Below are 18,554 nucleotides of genomic sequence, written 5' to 3'. Positions count from 1 at the left end.
AAGAATCTGCAAGCAAAACTTCAAACGGCAATGCGAATCGCAGGCTGACGTGTAGGCTTATCTTATTTCCTTCCTTATTATCTACTGTGTTTATTTTGAATGATGTATTTGAAAGCTATATGAATCCTTTGTGAAACTGATGGAAACTTCATCTTATACTTCTACAGACACCCGTGACAGAGAATAAAGCTTATGCTGAAACTGCAACCATTTCTTTTTTTTTATGAGTATCTCAGACTAGATCGTTCACATAATGAACAGTGCAAACTACATGCACATGGAATCAACTTTCAAACACCAGATTTGTTTAATTCTCAAGGGATGTGTTAACATGGATATTATCAAGGAAACCATCCAATATCTCTTCAAGTTAAAATAAAATCGATTTTCCAGTTAACTAACTTGGATTCAGAATTATATCCATCCTAATGCTAGATATCAGAAAAACAAGGTTTAGTTTAATGCTACAAGTGCAAACACCACTGTGCTCCACTGTGACACACGTTCTTTTCTGTGCGTAAGCAATTACACACTTCCAAATGCCCATGTAGAAATGTGTGAATCCTTGAAGATTTTCTGGCCAATGCCTGAAGATATTTTATAAAGTACCCTGGGATCCGCTAACGTGATAAAGATAAATACAGATACAAGGCTCAGGTCTTAGACACATTCTCTTTTCCTGATACAGAATTTATCACCCAGGTGAACTGACTCCTTTGATATCACAGCAGTACCTTGTATTATACCACCAGGAATCAAACAAGATGTACAGGCAAAGGGGGAAACTAATTAAAAGGGAGTAAGTATTTCCAAGACAACTAGAAAACAAATATCCTTAGAATCCTTAGCACCAATTTGAATAGTCATAACATTTTGGTATCAGAAAAAGAAGAAATAGTGTCATGTTTTTTCTGCCCATTATATAACAGATCCCCAGGTACAGATCTTACCAGCGTTTGCTGAACAGCTCCATAAGTCACGCACATGCCTGATGGCTGACCCAAAAAAGAGAGCAAAACATTACTAACTTTTTCCCGATGATCTGAATGTTTTCTATCTTGCAAATATAACATCGACCTCAGGAGGGCAGCAGAGCCCAGTAACGCACGGCTAAAGGAGGTCTGATGCGCTGTGCTACTGCCTAGAGTAAAACACAAGCACCAGATCCTACAGCTGTTCAAAGTGACTTCGTAAAGTCTCACTCTGAGCAGTGAGTTGGCCAACAACAAACGCAAACTTGCTGCAAAAAAGTCAGCAATTCTATCGTAACAAAGTGCTTCCCTATCAGCCTCCCAACTGAGGAGAACCACGGCACTGAGGTAACGGCACAGTGGGCGGGACCTTCGGGCGGGCCGCTGCGCCCATTGGGCGGCCCGGAACCGCTCCCGGCTCCGATTGGCTAAACTCGCTCCGGGAACGGCGGGAAGAGGGAACCCGCCGCGTCACTCGGTGCCTCAGCGATGCGCCGCACGGACGGGGCGGGGAGCGGCGGCACGGCCGGCTCTGGAGTCGGGCGAGCTGTGGGACCGCGGCCGCTACACCGAGCGGTGAGCCGGGCTGCAGAACAGCGGAGGTACGGGACAAACCGAGCGGGGAGCGATGCGGAGGGCCGGGCAGCAGCCCGGGAGGAGGCCGTGAGGCGGGGCAGCGCGCGAAGTGCGAGCGGTGCTTATTGAGCTGTGCCGGGATGCGCCGCTCAGGGGCCGCCGGTACCGGAGAACTGGCAGCTCTTCAGAGAGCTGGAGTAAGGCAATTTTCTGTGCTACAAGTCACGAAAAAGCTGGATATAAAGACAGGGCTTTTGTTGTTTTTTATGCTCAAGTTTATTAATAAAGTGTAAATTTGACAGGTTGAGATTAAAATGTATTATATTGAATAGCCAAAGGAAGAATACCATTATTGCAAGACTATGCAGAATATTAGCTATGTTACATTACACTTAATAAACATCTGGTAAGGCTCCATACCTCAGAATACGTTTAAGATTAACACGGAACAAAGGTAAGAATAAAACAGCTGGCTTAGTGAGGAGCACAGCTACATGAGCAGGCCCATCTGGCTCTTCTTTGACTGTTCTACCCATTGCCAAAATAAATACAACCTATCGAATTTCAACTGTCTGATGAAGTGTATATGAAATAGATCATTTGGAAACTGAAACCTTCTCCAATCTCTTCAGAGATTTATTTCCTCATATACAGTGCAATGACAATAAAAGGTATTGCAGCCAATTGTGGATTGATGTTTGCTTTGTGATTCTAGGACTGGGGTATTTTAATAAGGCACGTTATCTGCAGATACTTTTGGAAGTACACAAGAAAAGGACCTTAAATCTGTTTACAGTGCAGAGGAGAAGAAAGAAGGCATTTCTGCACCGTGCCTCTGCCTGTTTTAGGAAAGATATTTCCCATTTCTTCTCAGTGCCACCACTTTTGTTTTCTTCAGAGAAGGGTAACGTTTCTGATCCACATCTGCTACTCGGCCTCACAGCAGAGGTTTACCATCTTTCTAATAAAGAATCAGTCATGATTTCTTCTTATAAATTGGTCAGAGCTTATAAATCCATCCAGTTTAAGAATCAAAAAGTTCAGAACTGCTTAATTTGTCTTCTTCGTACAGCAGAATATTTTCCATTAGCTTCTTTTTTTGGTCATTTATTTTTATATTCCAGGATGCCTCTCTGGCTAATGCTGAAAAACAAAAAATTCCAAATACTGAGGAAAAAAACCAAAAGCATCGTGTCTAAGGCACAAACAAGGATTTTAAAATTAAAAATCTGGTTTAGAAAAGAAACAGACCATTCCGTAGATTTATTGCTATAAGTCATAGAGCAAGGAGTAAGAGCCCAAACTGCTGTAAACACTTGGGTTAGAAGAGAAGCATGGATGCTTCTGCCAAAACACCCAAACCATCACACATGGAACATTCTGCACCCACAGCTTCAGACTTATTGACATTTACCTTGGGATGAACATGTGGAGTCCAGCTCTGCATCTTTTGGTTGGGATGTGCTTTGTGCAGTAGCAGCCATTTCCAAGTTGTCATCGCTTCTGACGCACACTACGTTTCTTTCCCGGAGCACATTTGCTTTTGTTTTCTCCTTTATCCTGCAGTCAGAGCTCGCAATGTTTTCTGAATTGTTGCAGTTGTTGCTGAATAGCTCATCTGTAGATTTTTCTTCATCGGGGTTCCAGATGAAACTCGTCGATTCATCTGATTCACAAGGGACCCGTGACGTCTGTTCGCAGTAAGTGTCAGGTGACACAGCTGCTACTGAAGGTGTGCACTGAGCAGCACTTGCCAGGAGTATCGGCTGGGCACTGTCCTCCTTGTTCTGCCCTGCAGAAGGGGTGTCCATGCTGAGGTTGGTTGTCTCATCATCAGTTTCTTCTGGAGTATTCATAGAAAACCCAGAAGTGCTGCCTCCACAGATGTAGTGCTCTCTCAATTTATTTTCAGCTGTTTCCATAATTTCCAGCACCTGTTTTTAACAAGAAGATCTGTGAATGCAGAATAATCCCTATACCCCTTCTTACACACACTATCAACAGTCCAAAAATGCTGGGGTGCAAATGCTGTATCTTTAGGCCTTGCTATCATGAAGGCTAAGTTCTTGGTCAAATTGTTCAAATATTACCTCTGCTATGTTAGCATTCTTCTTCCTCAGACAAAGGCAGACGGCTGAGGCAAAATGAACAGCAGCCTCTTCCAGCAAATGTCCTGCTTTCTTGTCCAGGTATTTACAGCAGATTTCCTTGGCAGCCAGCTTTTCCAAATTCTTGACTTTGGAATGTGAGGCTTCTTTTGCTATTTGGATTTCATCAGCAATCATATCTTTCTATTCAAAGGAGAAAGGTACATTAGCGAAGACAAAATTGATACCAATGTTTAATTCCATCTAAATCACTGAGAACAGAAGTCCCCCCCCATGTACTTGTTATTACTGCTCCTTAACGGCTGGTTTACTGATCTAAAAGCTGATTTCCCTTTGTACAAGTCATAGAAATGCTGCTTTCACAGTAGAGAAATGGCCAAAGATTTTCTTTGTGCGTGTCTGATGTCAAAGTGCCTGAAGCAAACCCAGCTGCTCTATGCTTATACCCACCTAAAGGAATGAAAAATCATCAATGCTGTACATAGCATTTTCAATATTTTCAAATACTTATTAAAAGAAATCAGAAACCCAGGACTGTTTGTTTCCTGAAGCTATTTCACAGTATCACACAGTATCACAGTCTCGTGTGGGTTGGAAGGGACCTTAGAGATCACTGAGTCCAACCCCCGGGATTCGAGCCTCATGTGTAGCAGAGCGGCACTTCTACCACTTGCGCCACAGGGTGGATTCGAACACGGGCCTCCAGTGTTGGCATTCCTACCACTGCGCCACCGGGGCACACTATTTGGACGTTGCTGAACTGTTTGGAAATTATATGCATGAAAACCACCATCTTCCTCTTCAGGGTTTCAGCAGCGTGGCAAACCAGAAGGAGTGCATTGCACAGAAAGATTATAGGTGGAGTCTGTTTTGATGAAGATGGTGTTAATGGAATTCAGTGAGCCTGGACAGTTCTGGCTGCTCATGAAAGTAGTTTGTGTAGTTCTAATGACAGCCTGGACAAATTGGCCAGGATACAAATTCCAGACACCAATGTAATACTGATAAACATGGTAATGAGCAACTGCAGGTAGAGCCTACCCAGATTCCTCACTCAGTCTGACTCATAACACATCTTCTTGGTACATAAAAAAGCCTGCAGCAGCATTTCAGCACAAAGTCTGAAAATGAGAATGTGCTTAAAACTGGCTATGCTGCAGCATCTGTTAAGATAAGCAAGGCCAGTGCTCGTGAGTCTGCTGTGTGAAATGGGAATGTATACTCTGCTTGTGACTAAAGGTGATAAACCACTGATGTTAGTGGAACCACAATATAATTTCTAAAAAATCTCTTCTTTAGGATGTGTAAAGCAAACTGCAAATAACAGCATTTCTATAAAATGTACATTCACCTCATGACAGCAACCTCATTCACTCATGCCAGTGTTCATTATTTCTGCTTTTCCTTACCAGATAAATAGGGCTCCTTCCTTCATCCAGTGCCTTCATCCCTGTCAGTATCTCTGCTAAGACCTAGAAAGTTTATTTGACAGATAAACCAATTTGTTCACAATAAACTCTGTTTTTAAATGTCTGTATGTAAAGAAATATTGAACTACTGAACTGCCAGGGCATTTTAGATTTTATTTTTACTCTAACACTTCACACAGTGTAATAATGCCAAATTTGGGTGCTATTTATGACACTTTAGATCTAACCCCAGAGCTCAGTCCAGAATTTTTTAGTTAGGTACCACAGATAATATAAAAAACAAATGAGGTTCAAAGAGAGGACAGTCAATATAAATCTGTGTCAGAAATGACACCAAACAGAGTAACTTCCTGTTACAATGGAAACTTTTGAGACAAGTGACATTTTGAACTCTCATCTCAGCTGAACTTCCAAGCTGACAGATGACGTCTGTAGTGGCGGGTGTTTCCAATCCAGAATAATTGTGAGAGCCTGACAGAAAACTTTCTGCTGATCTTTCTCAAACTACTAACAGTAACACATTTGTTGCAACATCTTGTCATTTTGTTGTTCATAAGACTCACATTACTTTGCCACAAGCTGAAGTAGATTCAGAACATTAAGATAATTAGAAAACAGAATCTCAGCTTGTTATATAGTTATCAGTTGGAAATTAAATTGCAGCAACAAACAACTATGTGGGGAATGTGCTCATACATCCATTTTCCTGTCTACAAACATCAAAAACCACAGATGGAAAAGTCAACTTACCACACCACAGCCAAACACGTCGATTTTTTCTGTTAACTGCCCGTGTCTGACAAAATCTTCTGGCAGATAAGTAAGAGAAGCTTGCAGGACTTTGGTTTTCATCATAGTACATTCGGACTTTTTATCAGCAGAGAACAGTCGCAGACCTGAATGCCCAAGCTTCGGTGTGAAGTTTTCATCCAACAAGACATTAGAGCTGTGAGAGACAAACAACACTGCTCAGAGTCATTACTTTCACTTGATGAGAAAATCTGCACTTTTCAAAGTCCAGGGGGAGAGAAATTCCAGCTTTTGGCCAGCTGTGTAACAGTGAAAGATTAGACAGAGAGGAAGGGAGAGAGGGCTTAAAAATACTCCAAACATTACTAAAGAAGAATATACTTCCATCATTTATAAAGGAGAGACAAGTTAAACGTGATCAGGTGAAGATCCTACATAACAAGAGATAGCAGAACAACACTGCAAATGAATATCAACACTATAAAAGCTTTCAGTTGCTTCTGTTGAAGAAATCCTGGACTTTGTGAGTGCACGGGTAATGCCAAACCCCTCTCACCTCTTGATATTCCCATGAAAAATTCCAAAATTGTGTAAATACTCCACAGCTCGGATGAGTCCCACAGCAATGCTAATCCGTGTCTCCCACGCCAGTGGAGCAGAATCATCCTGCAAGGAAGTAATAGGAAAAAAAAAAAAAAAAAAAAAGGTCATTTTATCTTTTAACAATGGAAACTATACAGCAGCAGAACATTTTCATTCTAAAGACTGTTTTGGTCTCACTGCAATCACAAGCAAAATGCCAGCTGGCCTACATCAAAAGTTTTGTCCAACGCGGAGTTTGTGATTTCTAGGCCCAGGAAGGATCTTATTCTTGTGCACCGCGCTGCGTGTTTTGCCTCGTGACAACAGTGAGATAAGGACAAAGCAAAGCTCATGCTTATTCAAAGCATCAATTATATGCCATTGCAGAGGCACTGTACTGGTTGTGATGGATTGCTTTTCTGCTCCTTCTGCCATATGATCTCTGCAAATGCTCTTTCAATACGTGTGAACATCTCAAACTGTTCTCTCTTAAGCCCTTCTAAAACATTGCAGAAGGTGAATGAAAATGATGAGAACCACATTCCCAGCTCCAATGAAATATTATGATACAGACTGATATGTTCTGCAGATTAGTTATTATTTGAAAAATCTGAAGGTTACAAAGCAGAAGCTTTTTATTGACCCAATCTGCTTTGCTGTAGTAAAACTGAAAAAGAGCATAATACCTACAAAGAACTTAGCTGGGCTCTTTTGGTCTGTTTCTTAGAATTATGAGATCTCACTGCTTTTCATACAGTAATGTGACTTGTAGTCACAGATAAATAATGGACTCAGGTTATCTGCTTACTTGATGCTGAAGTTTGTTCTGCAGTGATCCATTAGGCAGGTATGGATATATCAGACAGTGCAACTCAGATTCTACTGTGAATCCCAGCAGCTGCAAAATGTTGACATGACAACACCTGCAGATCAACAATGATTTACAAATTAAATGAGAGCAATGCAGGAAAATGCATTCTAAGGCTGGAATAAATCCCTACATTCAAGACAGTTCGGAATTACATTTTGTCCTGTAGCCACAAACATAGAATGGCCCTAAGTGGGTTCACAGAAGGCTACACTAGCAGCAGAGGAGAGACAAGGCTACAGCATGACACTTTTGAGCAGCCAGAAGGGATACAAAGCCTTCACCATGTCCAGGAGTGGCAAGGGGCTGTGTGTGCTTTGCAGGGAACAGCACAACTCTGGCAGGCAGGTATGCTGCTTCCCAGGGCACCATCCCAGTCCCCATCACAGGCTGGTGCCTGGGGGATACGTGCATCAGTGTGACTGACTGAACAGCCTGGGAACACAGTGCATGCAGGGTACACAGACTGCCTTTGAAAGGCAACCACTCACCGAAAGCAAATCTGTACTTCTGTATGAAAAAATCTCTGGGTGGAATTTGGACTTGTGCACTCAGTCTGAAAGAAAGAAAAAGAAAACATGCAATAGAATCTCAACAGTAATGATTAAGGTGCTGCACTCGTACAGGCCTATTACTCTCTAGATGACAATGTTAGCAAACAGGCTGTTTACACTGATGACCATTTTGTGTCATAGACAACAACTATAAATTCAAACAAAAAGTGATGTGAAGAGATCTCTGATCCTATTATCCCCGCAGGCAGCTACTTCCAGGCTACTCTGACAAATACAATGAATTGAACTTGCCATGTGAGTAAAACCTCACATATGTGTTTCCTGCATCTAGGTTTACTAATGTTATTTCTCTTGTACTTCTCCTTTTTTATAGCAGATCTTGTTCTCTGCCCACAGAATATTAAATGAAAACTATTTAAGAGATTCTAATAAAATACCTCCTTCAAAGAAAAAGAAGTGGAGCACTTGCCTCTTTCAGTCTTTTGATGACATACACCATGTTGTGCCTCTGACCTTGGTAGACATCTGCAAAAGTGCCTTCACAAATTTTACTCTTGCTACTGAACCCATCTGTGGCATTAGTAACTTCTTTCTGGGTCCACAAAAGACTCCCACTGGGGAGATCAGTCATCGTCTCCTGCTGAGGAGTAGAAGAGCTGCAGGGCTACACATTGCGAGAAGAAAGAAGTTAATCTCGTAAACATTTGTATGCTTTCTCCATCTCTTTCAAGCTTCACATTTCTTTTCCATGAGCTAAATGAGAGTTGTGATTGTTGAAAGAAATTGTGAAAGGCACTGTGCAATCGCTCGGTATGCTTTCCCTTTGTAATACCTGCGTTGATTTGTCTTGCTGATAGAAATATTTTTCACGGTAGAAGACACCTGAAAACAGCTAATCTATGTTTCCATCTTTCCCAAACAACAGAGTTAGTTTTCTTTAAAAGTCCTTATGTGTATTTGAAGTGACATCAATTTAAGCCACTAAACCCATTTATCTCTATGCCTGAGGCATGTATCATGGTACTGTATCAGAAAGGAGTGGCTCTCATGCTATAATGTTTTTATTTTCCCCTAAGAATTGCACAGCTACTTCTGAAGTGGTTGCAAAATAGTTGCTCACAGTCAGACAAGTCCTAATGCCACTTGTTATTACAATTCCACTGCAGCCTACACATAATCATACAGCTTTCACAACCCTTATTTACTCCAGACCTAAGAAAACAAAACCTTAACTCCCCCCCAGGAATTCTGAAACTACTGTGTTCTTTGTAGCAATCTTCTCCTATTGCTGTCACTCCTGAACCACATCATCCTGGACAAGTCTTAAAGCACAATCTTCTTTAGAAAAAAAAATAACATAAAAGGAAAAAAGAGGTTAATGCAGAACTAGGATGTGCACACATTGACCTGGGAAACACACTCTGGAAAAGTACAGAATGGTTCCATCTAGATGGTCTTGCAGATAAGAGAGCTATAGTGAGGAATAACAGAAAACTATGTTGAAATCACCAGGAGCATGAAAAAAACTGCTCCCAGCAGGATGGCTGAGCCTGGGGATGGGGCTCAGAGGGATGGCAGATCTTCATCCTTGGAGATTTACAGTTTTCAACCAGATAAGGCTCCCAACCTCAGATTGACAATAGCCCAGTTTTCAGCAGGAGCCACATTTTAAATTTAAACTAAAAGCGTGACATTGCACCTAGTCAGTCGTTTATACTCCTACTGTAGTACTGTCATACTGTTCTATGATCCCATTAGAAATGTTGGAGTCTGCTGCAAAATCTATACTGGAAATTCCTTCAAATAATTAATTAAATTAATTGGTATTTGGGCACATTAGCCATGCTGAGCTACGTAGTACTGTTAAATATAATCCCTCACTGATTTCTCATTAGCAAAAAAAGAAAATAAAAGGAAAAAAAAATTGAAGCAAAATTTAAGTATTTAGACATTCAGTCTAAACATAAAGTTGAGAAGTAAACTTTAATTGAAAAACACAGCATGCCATCACAAAGCAAATTTTCATTGTTATAATCAGTAAGAATTAAAGGGATTTACCTTCACACTTGATGAGACGGAAGGATTTGACTGTAAGGATTTCAAAAGGTCTCTTGGGGGAGGTGGTGGAGAAGGAAGTGAATACAAGGTTCCTTCAGAAACAGCATCTGAAACTGAATTAGCAGCACTGATAATACACCTCTTTTTCGTGACATTACTGCCACTGACTCATTGTGAGCATCCAAGATGTTTTGCTGAAATGCCTAACCATGTATAACCTATGACAGGCTGTCAAAACATGAAATGCCATATAAAGACATGGAGCTATTGTCTTGGTTCCTCTCTGTGGGACGACTGTGAAGATCATTCCAGCCCTGGCTCAGGGACATGGAGCTTCCAGAGCCTTTGCCTGCACTGCTGCTCACATGCTGTCCTCAGCACACAGTGGTTCTGCTCCCTCTCCCAGCAGAGCCACTTGCTGATGCACAGCTCTCCTCTGGCCCAGACTCATGCTGTATGGAGAGAGGGACTGAGGGCGTGCGGTGAACGACAGATCTAGTGTTAGCATGGAGCTGGTGCTCACACAGACTTGGGAGAAGTACTCCTGAGATCCCACAGCACCTCTGAAAGCCAGGAGAGGCACAGAAAGGAAGAACAGGTGGCTGCATGATCAAGCTAGGAACTAACAGCTTGGGAGACTGCAGTGCTAGGTGAAAGGCAAATATTCATTTAGGACCATCTTGAACAGGAATGCACTCATTTATACCACAGTGAAAGTCAGGGTAAAGCATTCTTGTCTATATGGTCATTTCATTGTTACAGAAAATCAGACTCTATTATTTTACTTACTACATGCTGGTGATATTCCTGGCTGTGAAGGCTCTGGTGATGGCAGCAAACTTATCTCATTTTCTCTCTCTTTGTGTTTGTTTTCTGTGGGAGTTAAAGATACGTTCTCCTGTTTAGGTGGCTCTACCAGCTCTTCTTTTTCAGAAGTGATAATGCTAGAGGGTGATATCCCTGCAAAGGAGATCAAAATTAATGTGAGTACCATGCATAAGGAAGCCTGACTAATCAGTTATCAGAAAGTAATCCCTGTTGGGAAAATGGACTATACATTAAAACAACTGTAAAGCATTTCTAGTGTTCATTGTTCAATTGTTTCAGTATTACTGGTATTTAAATTCAGACTTGAAGAGCACATACATCTTGCAAGAAAATATTAAAATCAGAATAGGGCACAGCTGGGACAGGAACAAACTGCAAATAAAAAAACACAAAGATGCTCCACTACACAGAGCTGTCAAAAACCCCCAACAAAGCTGCTGAATTCAGGTCTGTTAGAGGGGAAAACGAGGGGGAGGAGGAGCCTGGAAATGCTGAGTGTGCACCAGAGATGACACAAGAACTTTGTAGTGCCTACTAACCACATTTTCCTGGTTATAATTCTGTACTCTTATTTTCTATCTGGAATCTTTTGTCAGCAATATATGTAACATTGACATAAAAATATAAATCAATCCTTTGATATGAAAGAAAATAAGCACAAGTACCAATACGAGCTTTTTTTGTTGAGCTGTTGTATCAGCTTGTCACCTTCAGTAAAAGCCACAGCACTCTGCATCTGAAATCAGACAATAGCTTTGTATTCTTCTTTGTGCACAAAGAAAGCATTGGGGGTATCTGAAGCCAGAAGGAAGCCAGAGTTTTCATTTAGTCTGTGCTCCTCATAAACCACTTTCAGCAGAAGTGAAGCTCAGAAGGCAAGGCATGACAACTCCCGGTGCACTGCAGCTTGGACCACAGACAAGGGCATGTCTGTGTAGGGCAAGCTTTTCCATTTGACTTCCTTCTGGAGTTTGTGGGATTGTTCTGCAGTGTCACATATGAATGCAGGTTTGAACGAAATAACGTCGAACTGATGCTCCAGAAAAATCAGCTGTTTCTTTGTTAAAGCAGCAGAATGCCATGAGATCACAACCGTCAAAGGTTTGGGAAATCACTGAATTTCAAGCAGTCTGCTGGCCTTCCGTTCCTACTGGCATTCCCTGCATTCTGCAATTGCTGACCTTCCCTGCTGGTACTTTAACTTAGAAGCCTCTACAACTTGGATCACTTCCCTCTTTCAACCTATTTCTCATGGTTTTTTAAGAATTTTGCAACTTCCTGCACATCAGTCAAACAGGTCACACTGACACCGAAGAATGAACACAGGAAAAAGTCTGTTCTTATAGATGTGCCTGCAAGTAACTGCCAGTTAAACAGTCACCTGGTGTCCTGTCTGAGAGTTGTAAGTCAGTCTGAACAGTGTTACGGTGACACAATAGTTGTCAGAAATCAGAACAGCGGCTTTTTGAAGTGCCCAACAGAACTGAAAACCAAACCCACTTCCAGCTCCTTGCACCGCCCTGCACGGAATGCTTTGATTTCCCAGATCCTCCTGTCACAATGGAAACCAGAAACAAAGGGGTGGTTTATTTTTCTCAGAAGGTGAGTGCAGATTTTTTCTGATGAAGCCACAACACGCAGAGTGGAATTACAGAAAGTCACTGAACGCACCGAATTAAGGAACACCCCAAGGTGAGCTGGCTGCAAACAAAGGCGGGACCAAGAGCGCTCGGTCCAGGCAGGAGCAGCGATAGCTGGAGGTGTGGCTGGCTGCAGCATGTCCACAGCAGTGCCCAGGAACTCCCTGTGGACTGTGTGAGATACACAATGGGCACAGAACAAAGTTACTGCAGCGTGGAGGCCACTGGCTACTCCAAAGCATCTGTAAAATTAGCATTATCGAGGAGGCTTATTGTGTTGGAGATCTCTAGATCCAGTTTCTTCAGTGTAAGTAATACACGTTGTTTTCAATCCCGTCCACTCAGGCTGGACCCTCAGGGCCACGGTTCACAACCAGCTCACTACCATTCTCATTACAGATGAAAATTCACTATTCTGTAGCTCTGTCCACTCAGTTGAGGAGTGAGGACAAAGAATTGTTAACATCTCCTGAGTGGAGCGACTGAGTTCAGCCAGAGGGGTTCTGCTGGAAGAAGTGCTATTGCACCCTGAATATCCCTTTTGAATAGACAGAAATTCAGAATAATCCCTTAAAGTTTTGGTTTTTTTTTTTTCTACCCTAAAATGAAGTTCCTAGGTCACACTAACACCAGGAACCCACGAAAAACCCAGCTGTGCTATATAAAGAATTGCAGCGGCAGGCAAACTGTGACACATGGTGGGAATTTCCATGAGCAGCGCCTGTCAGTGCCAGCTGCGTGTGCTGCCAGCCCTGCCCACGGGTGGCTCACAGCAGGACGTGGCCCACAGTGGCCTCCTCCTCCCTGGCTGTGCAGGCAGTGCCCCATACGCCTCCCCCCTCCTGTCACTACACACTTGTCAGCTTTGCCCAGTTCCACATGCACCTGCATTGCACTTCTCCCATCATTTTGAGCCGCACAAATCTAATTTTTCTTTCTAACAACTGCCTGTGGAGAATAGGCAAAAGTCACACAAACACCACCTTCCTAATAAGTGGGTTTGGGTGGGAATACATGAAGAGGGGAGTATAGGCCACTGTCAACTTGCCAGGGCAGCCCAGCACAGGAAAATGAACGTATTGTCCAGGGTTTCACAGCTCCACAACAGAGCTGAGCTGAGGTACCTCTGCTTTATGAACATGGATGGCTGCCGGTTAAACATTGGCTTCAAAAGAGAAACAATGAGATTTATATTTAAAAGTACTGCGACTTCTACAGGGCGATGGTTTGCCTTGATTGGATACAGCATTTTCAGAGCGTCAGCATCCAGCTCAGAAAATAACTGAAATACAGCAAATGGGACAGAGGTGAGAACAATGAACCAAGCACTCCTATGGGAACGTTCTCATGGTGCAGGAAAGCAGCTGCACAAGCAAAGCTGCTATAGGTTCCTCTGCCCTGAGTTTGTTGGCATTTAATGTATAATGGCAACATTTTGGTGGGGAACAGGAATGTATGAGAAATTCACACATTCACAACTCAGCTCCATGGTAAAACAAAGCAGCGTTTCAGAGCCATCCTTCGTGCACAGCACTGCCTCATTCTGGCAGCTCCTGAAGCACCTACGAGACACTATGAGGTGGGATGACGAAGCAGAACAGTGGCCCCTCGTCTACACCAGCTGCCCCTTCCCACCATGAGCAGAAAATAAGGATCAGCAGAGACTGCACAATGTGAGCACAGGGTTCTGAGCAAAGACTTCGTCAGCCTGCGCAATGAACACGGGGATGGCCCGGCACTGAGCCCAGCTGTTCACAGGCGCTACTCACAGTCCAGGATGACCTGAGCCGCCCGGTAGAGCTGCAGCGCCTGCAGCAGGTCCAGCAGCTGCCGCACGGTCGCCAGCCTCACACCCCACCACCACATCAGCTCGCGGGTGATGCTGATCCCGGTCTTCTCCATGCATTTGATCTTCCGCAGCTCCGTCTGGTCAGTGATCACGTAGGAGGCTGCGGGAGATGGGACGGCTCGGTTAGCAATGGGGAGAGAGCGAGGGCAGGGAAAGCACGGCGTGATGCAAACACACAGCGGCTCTTTCCGTTCACACCGTTTTAAAAGCAGGGACTGCCACACGTTAGCCGTGTGGATGTGGAGAAAATCCAGCTCCTGATAGCGGGGATTATTGTTATTCATTCAGATGTTAAGGGGAAAGAAACACAGTAAAAGTTAGTTACGTGGAGTCCAACGCAGAACCCCTCAGGCTGCTCAGCGACTCGTCGCCCTCAGCTCCGCGCTGCGCCCCGCTCGGCTCCGGTTCCGTTCCCGGACGGCAGCCGCTGGACGGAAGGGGCCGCGCGGGCGGCGGGGCGGCTCGCGTTATCGGCGCCGGGCAGAGCGAAGGGGAACCTCGGCGTGAGCGCGTGGAGCGGACACGGCGGGGACCGAGACGAGGAGGGGAGCGGAGAGCGGGGGGGGAGCGGCTGGGGGAGCGGGGAGCCGCGCTCACCGAAGCGCATCCAGTCGCTGTCGCTGAGGCAGTCCATCTTCTGGCAGAAGTCCTCCAGCACCCATGCCGGCATGCTGTGCACGTACGGCGACGGCGGCGCCATCTCCTCGCGGCGCCCCGACCCGCGGCCCCACGGAGCGCCGGCTGCGGGCAGGCCGGGCGGGAGGGGCACCCCGCGCTTCCTCCTGCCGCGGGGGCGCGGCTTCCTGCGGGGCGGGGCGGATCCCCGCGGCGGGGGCGGCTGCGTGACGGGCTCGGAAATCGCCGACCTTGCGGTGCCACGGACGTGTCCGCTTCACGCCCCGCCAGGAAGCGCTGAAACCGGCGCTGATGGCCGCGGCCGAAAGGTCAACTAAACTAATCCACAGCGCGCTGTTTAAAGAACCTCACTGTAAGGAACGCTCCGCGTCGCTATTGAGGCCGTAGCGACAGCTGCCCTGCCAGCCGCACCTGCCCGCACAGCCAGACCTGCCCCGAGGCAGCCGGGCTGCTCCCCGCACCGGCAACAGAGCAGAACCGGGACCTTCGGAGCCGTTCACCACGAGGAGGGTGAATAAAGATCCGCGACGGGTTCACCGCCGTTTAGAAACGCACCTATCTGCTTTGGTGACTTCGCTTTGGTTTGACTACTGCATGTAGTGAGAGGTTTCACGTGGGAACTGAAAATCACTTCTTCAAACCGAGGCACAAATAATCCCGCACAGCAGCCCTCATTTCAAGCAGTGCCACACGAGCTGTGCTGCCCGCGTCCCGACTCCTGCCGCTGCAGCTCTGCTCAGCGCCCCGCAGCAGCACTCGGTGTGACGTTCGGTTCTGTCCTGCCTGCCCCATTACTGCTCCTGGCGGCTCTCACAGCAACAGCGCCGCGAATCCGATGTGAGCTCAATCCCGCAGCATCCACCTGAATGCCACTGCAGAAACACAAACGCGTGTGCAGTTGCAACCACTGCAAAATCATCAGACAGCACGAGACTCAAAGAGTTAACACGGATTTACATTTTTATGAGGAACAAAAATCAGTTCATACACAAACATTTAAGAAAGAAAAAAGTCCACAAGAAGGGCAGACGTTGCCTACTTCAGAACCTCACACTGCAGAACAGCCTGCTGCTATCTGTTAGCAACCTGCTGCTCTGCAGCCTGGGGAGCAGTTCACATATCTGCTAAAACCAACATTGCTTTGAGTTATGCACAGAGACACACAGACACACATCTGTGTATTTGAGGTATGGGGGAACATGTAGGTGAAGAACCTTTCTTATTTCTAGGAAGCATATAAACAGGAGGCACATCTGTTTACAAGGGTGGATAGTGGCAGGACAAGGGGGAAAGCTTTTAAACTGAGACAGGAGAGGATCAGGTTGGATAATAGGAGGAAGTTTTTCACCCAGAGGGTGGTGGCGCACTGGAACAGGTTGCCCAAGGAGGCTGTGGATGCCCCATCCCTGCAGGCATTCAAGGCCAGGCTGGATGTGGCTCTGGGCAGCCTGGGCTGCTGGTTGGTGACCCTGCACACAGCAATCATGAATCGTGAATGGTCATTGAGGTCCTTTTTAACCCAGGCCATTCTATGATTANAACAGGTTGCCCAAGGAGGCTGTGGATGCCCCATCCCTGCAGGCATTCAAGGCCAGGCTGGATGTGGCTCTGGGCAGCCTGGTCTGCTGGTTGGTTGCACACAGCAGGGGGTTGGAACTGGGTGAGCACTGTGGGCCTTTGCAACCCAGGCCATTCTATGATTTCTCTCTGTGCAGCTGGCCTGCTGAAAAGCACAACTCTGCCTGGGGGAGCCAGGCCTGCAGCTGGGGCAGCTTCTGTGGCTCTGGGGGCACCAGCAGCCTGGGCAGACCAAGACCAACCATGCTCCCCAAGGCCAATCCCTGGGACAAGAAAATGAGGCTCAGAGCACCCACCTTCTGGGAACGCTCCCTTGGTAAACCAGTATGGGAGCTGAGGGTGTGGGCACAGAGGTACAGAGCAGAAAGGGGTCCCAAAACCAAGATGCAGTTCATATGGCTGAAAAGGTGCCCTCACCTAGAGATAAAGCAAGAATTCAGTAATGAAGGACAAATTAAGGCATTCAAGGCATGTTCTGTGTAAAAATTTGTCAGCCTGAGTTGCTGCAGTGAGGGTTTATGAACACATAGGCTAACACAGAAATGCTTAGTCGTCTTTCCGCCAGCACAGAAGTTTTGGGCCAAGCCCTCAGAAGGCAACTGTGGAAGCTCTCACGTGAGCACACCCCACACTTTGTAATTCAAACATAAATCCAGCATGTGAGAGAGCGAATTTCCACCAAAACCGAATTATTCAAGCAAACCTGGTGCTGCTTTGCCACCGATTTTAGAGTCTGGATTAAGTGAACCCTTGGTGTCATTTTCTAACACAGGGAGCTGAGCCACGTGCATTTCCTCCAGGCAGACAACCCCATTTGTGTGACCATGGAATGTTCTGAAATAGTCCAAAGCAAACTCCTCTGGGTCCTGTATGTGCCAGGCCATCAGGGTCACTGCTCAGTAGTGCATGAGAGCAGGAGCAGAGCCCTCACAGAGCAGCGCACTCCTGCACACTGTTTGTCTTTGGAAGCTGAGCTGCCAGCACAGCAGATGTTCTACAGTGTGACTGAGTGTGTTCCAGAACTTCAGTGCCGACATTAGCTCCCAGCACACGTCAACTGACGGCCCCTCCTAAACCCAGTGCTTTGCTATGTGTGTGGCTCAGAACACACATCCTTTCAGTCGAGGGTTTCCTCCTGCAGCATTTCGCTCCTCTCCATGGACAGCCGCTGCAGGTCCTTCTTGATGTCGGGGTGGTCCTCCAGCTCCTCGTACAGCGAGCGCACGATGTCCAGCTTCCGATAGTCCCCGGGGCGGACCAGGCTGCGCACCACCTGCAGGCAGCGCTCCTTCAGCGTGAACACTGCGGGGAGACAGAGCGGGCACGAGGGCAGCGGGCGGCTGGGAACCGGCACAACACAGACAGCCCGGCAGCGTTACGGAGCCTACGAGGGGCGCCCGGAAAGTAAAGCGTGCCATCTGTCTGCACGGGAGCTACACCGGACAGGCGGTCACGGTAACACCGGTGCGTAGAGCGGATTCTCAGCTACAAAGCGTTATTATCGGACGCGGCCGCCAGCATCAGCTGCGCGTTGTGTCCGGCGGTGAACGCGCCCCGCCCGCCCCGCAGCGCCCCGCACCTGGCAGCGTGATGTCGGCGTTGCTGACGTCAGGAGCGGCCACGAACAGCTCCTGCCGGTTGACGAGCAGCCCGTCGTGCGAGCCCGCGTCACGGAACAGCCACAGGTGTCCTGCGGGGAGCGGCGCTCACAGCGTGGACACTCACGGCAGCACCGCGCGGCACCGCGCCCCCTCACCGCCCCCTGCCCGCTCCACGTCCGCTCCGTAACCGCCCCCTGCCCGCTCCCCGCCGCTCACCGCGGTAGCTGTGCATGACCCGCCCGGTGCGCGGCCGCAGCACGGGGTAGTACCGCGGCCGGCCCTCGAAGTCCACCCAGATGGGCAGCACGGCTCGCGGGCTGCGGTTGTTGAACACGACCTCGGACAGCTCGCGCGTGTTGGCGGAGCGCAGGCCCGGCGCGGCGCGGCCCGGCGGCGACATCACTGCGCGAGGCCGGGCGCCGCCCAACCGCGCATGCGCAGAAGACGGCAGGGCGACACGCATGCGCAACGAGCCACGGCGGCGCTGACGTAACGCGGGGGCACGGTGACGTCACGGGATGCGCTCGGAGCAGCGGCTGCCCAGAACACGAACACCGAGACCAA

General features: G+C 46.9%; 1 protein-coding gene across 2 annotated transcripts; it reads right to left on the bottom strand.

Annotated features, from left to right (window-relative positions):
- Positions 1-1,799: 1,799 nt before the first annotated feature.
- Positions 1,800-18,487, bottom strand: LOC107319924 (von Hippel-Lindau disease tumor suppressor-like). 2 transcript variants are annotated; one of them, XM_015875291.2, is made up of 13 exons: positions 18,207-18,484; positions 14,096-14,275; positions 10,648-10,818; positions 9,859-9,971; positions 8,270-8,464; positions 7,777-7,841; positions 7,226-7,340; positions 6,392-6,501; positions 5,836-6,031; positions 5,065-5,127; positions 3,638-3,838; positions 2,962-3,481; positions 1,800-2,690 (listed from the first exon to the last, which is right to left on the bottom strand). In XM_015875291.2, exons 1-13 carry the CDS (start codon positions 18,451-18,453, stop codon positions 2,572-2,574), a joined length of 2,295 nt encoding a protein of 764 aa, XP_015730777.2. In that variant the 5' UTR covers positions 18,454-18,484; the 3' UTR covers positions 1,800-2,571. The 2 variants fall into 2 exon arrangements, with proteins under 2 accessions (XP_015730777.2, XP_032303127.1); XM_032447236.1 differs by lacking the exons at positions 1,800-2,690; positions 2,962-3,481; positions 3,638-3,838; ... (7 more) ...; positions 10,648-10,818; positions 14,096-14,275 and adding exons at positions 16,844-17,691; positions 17,969-18,079 and having other exon boundaries at positions 18,207-18,487.
- Positions 18,488-18,554: the final 67 nt, after the last annotated feature.

Source organism: Coturnix japonica, chromosome 12, assembly GCF_001577835.2.
Source record: "Coturnix japonica isolate 7356 chromosome 12, Coturnix japonica 2.1, whole genome shotgun sequence".
NCBI classification, from domain to species: Eukaryota; Metazoa; Chordata; class Aves; order Galliformes; family Phasianidae; genus Coturnix; species Coturnix japonica.
Note: the sequence above shows the minus strand (reverse complement) of the source record. Positions and strands in the feature narration are given on the sequence as shown.

Bases quoted from the DNA above. Each gene is read 5' to 3' on its own strand.
- LOC107319924 (XM_015875291.2), bottom strand. From the start codon at position 18,453: ATGCGTGTCGCCCTGCCGTCTTCTGCGCATGCGCGGTTGGGCGGCGCC. The intron at 10,819-14,095 runs GTGAGTAGCGCC...TCTCCTTTGCAG, and splicing joins GGCTCAGGTCATCCTGGACT to GGATATCACCCTCTAGCATT. The intron at 8,465-9,858 runs GTAAATCCCTTT...CGCAATGTGTAG, and splicing joins CCGTCTCATCAAGTGTGAAG to CCCTGCAGCTCTTCTACTCC.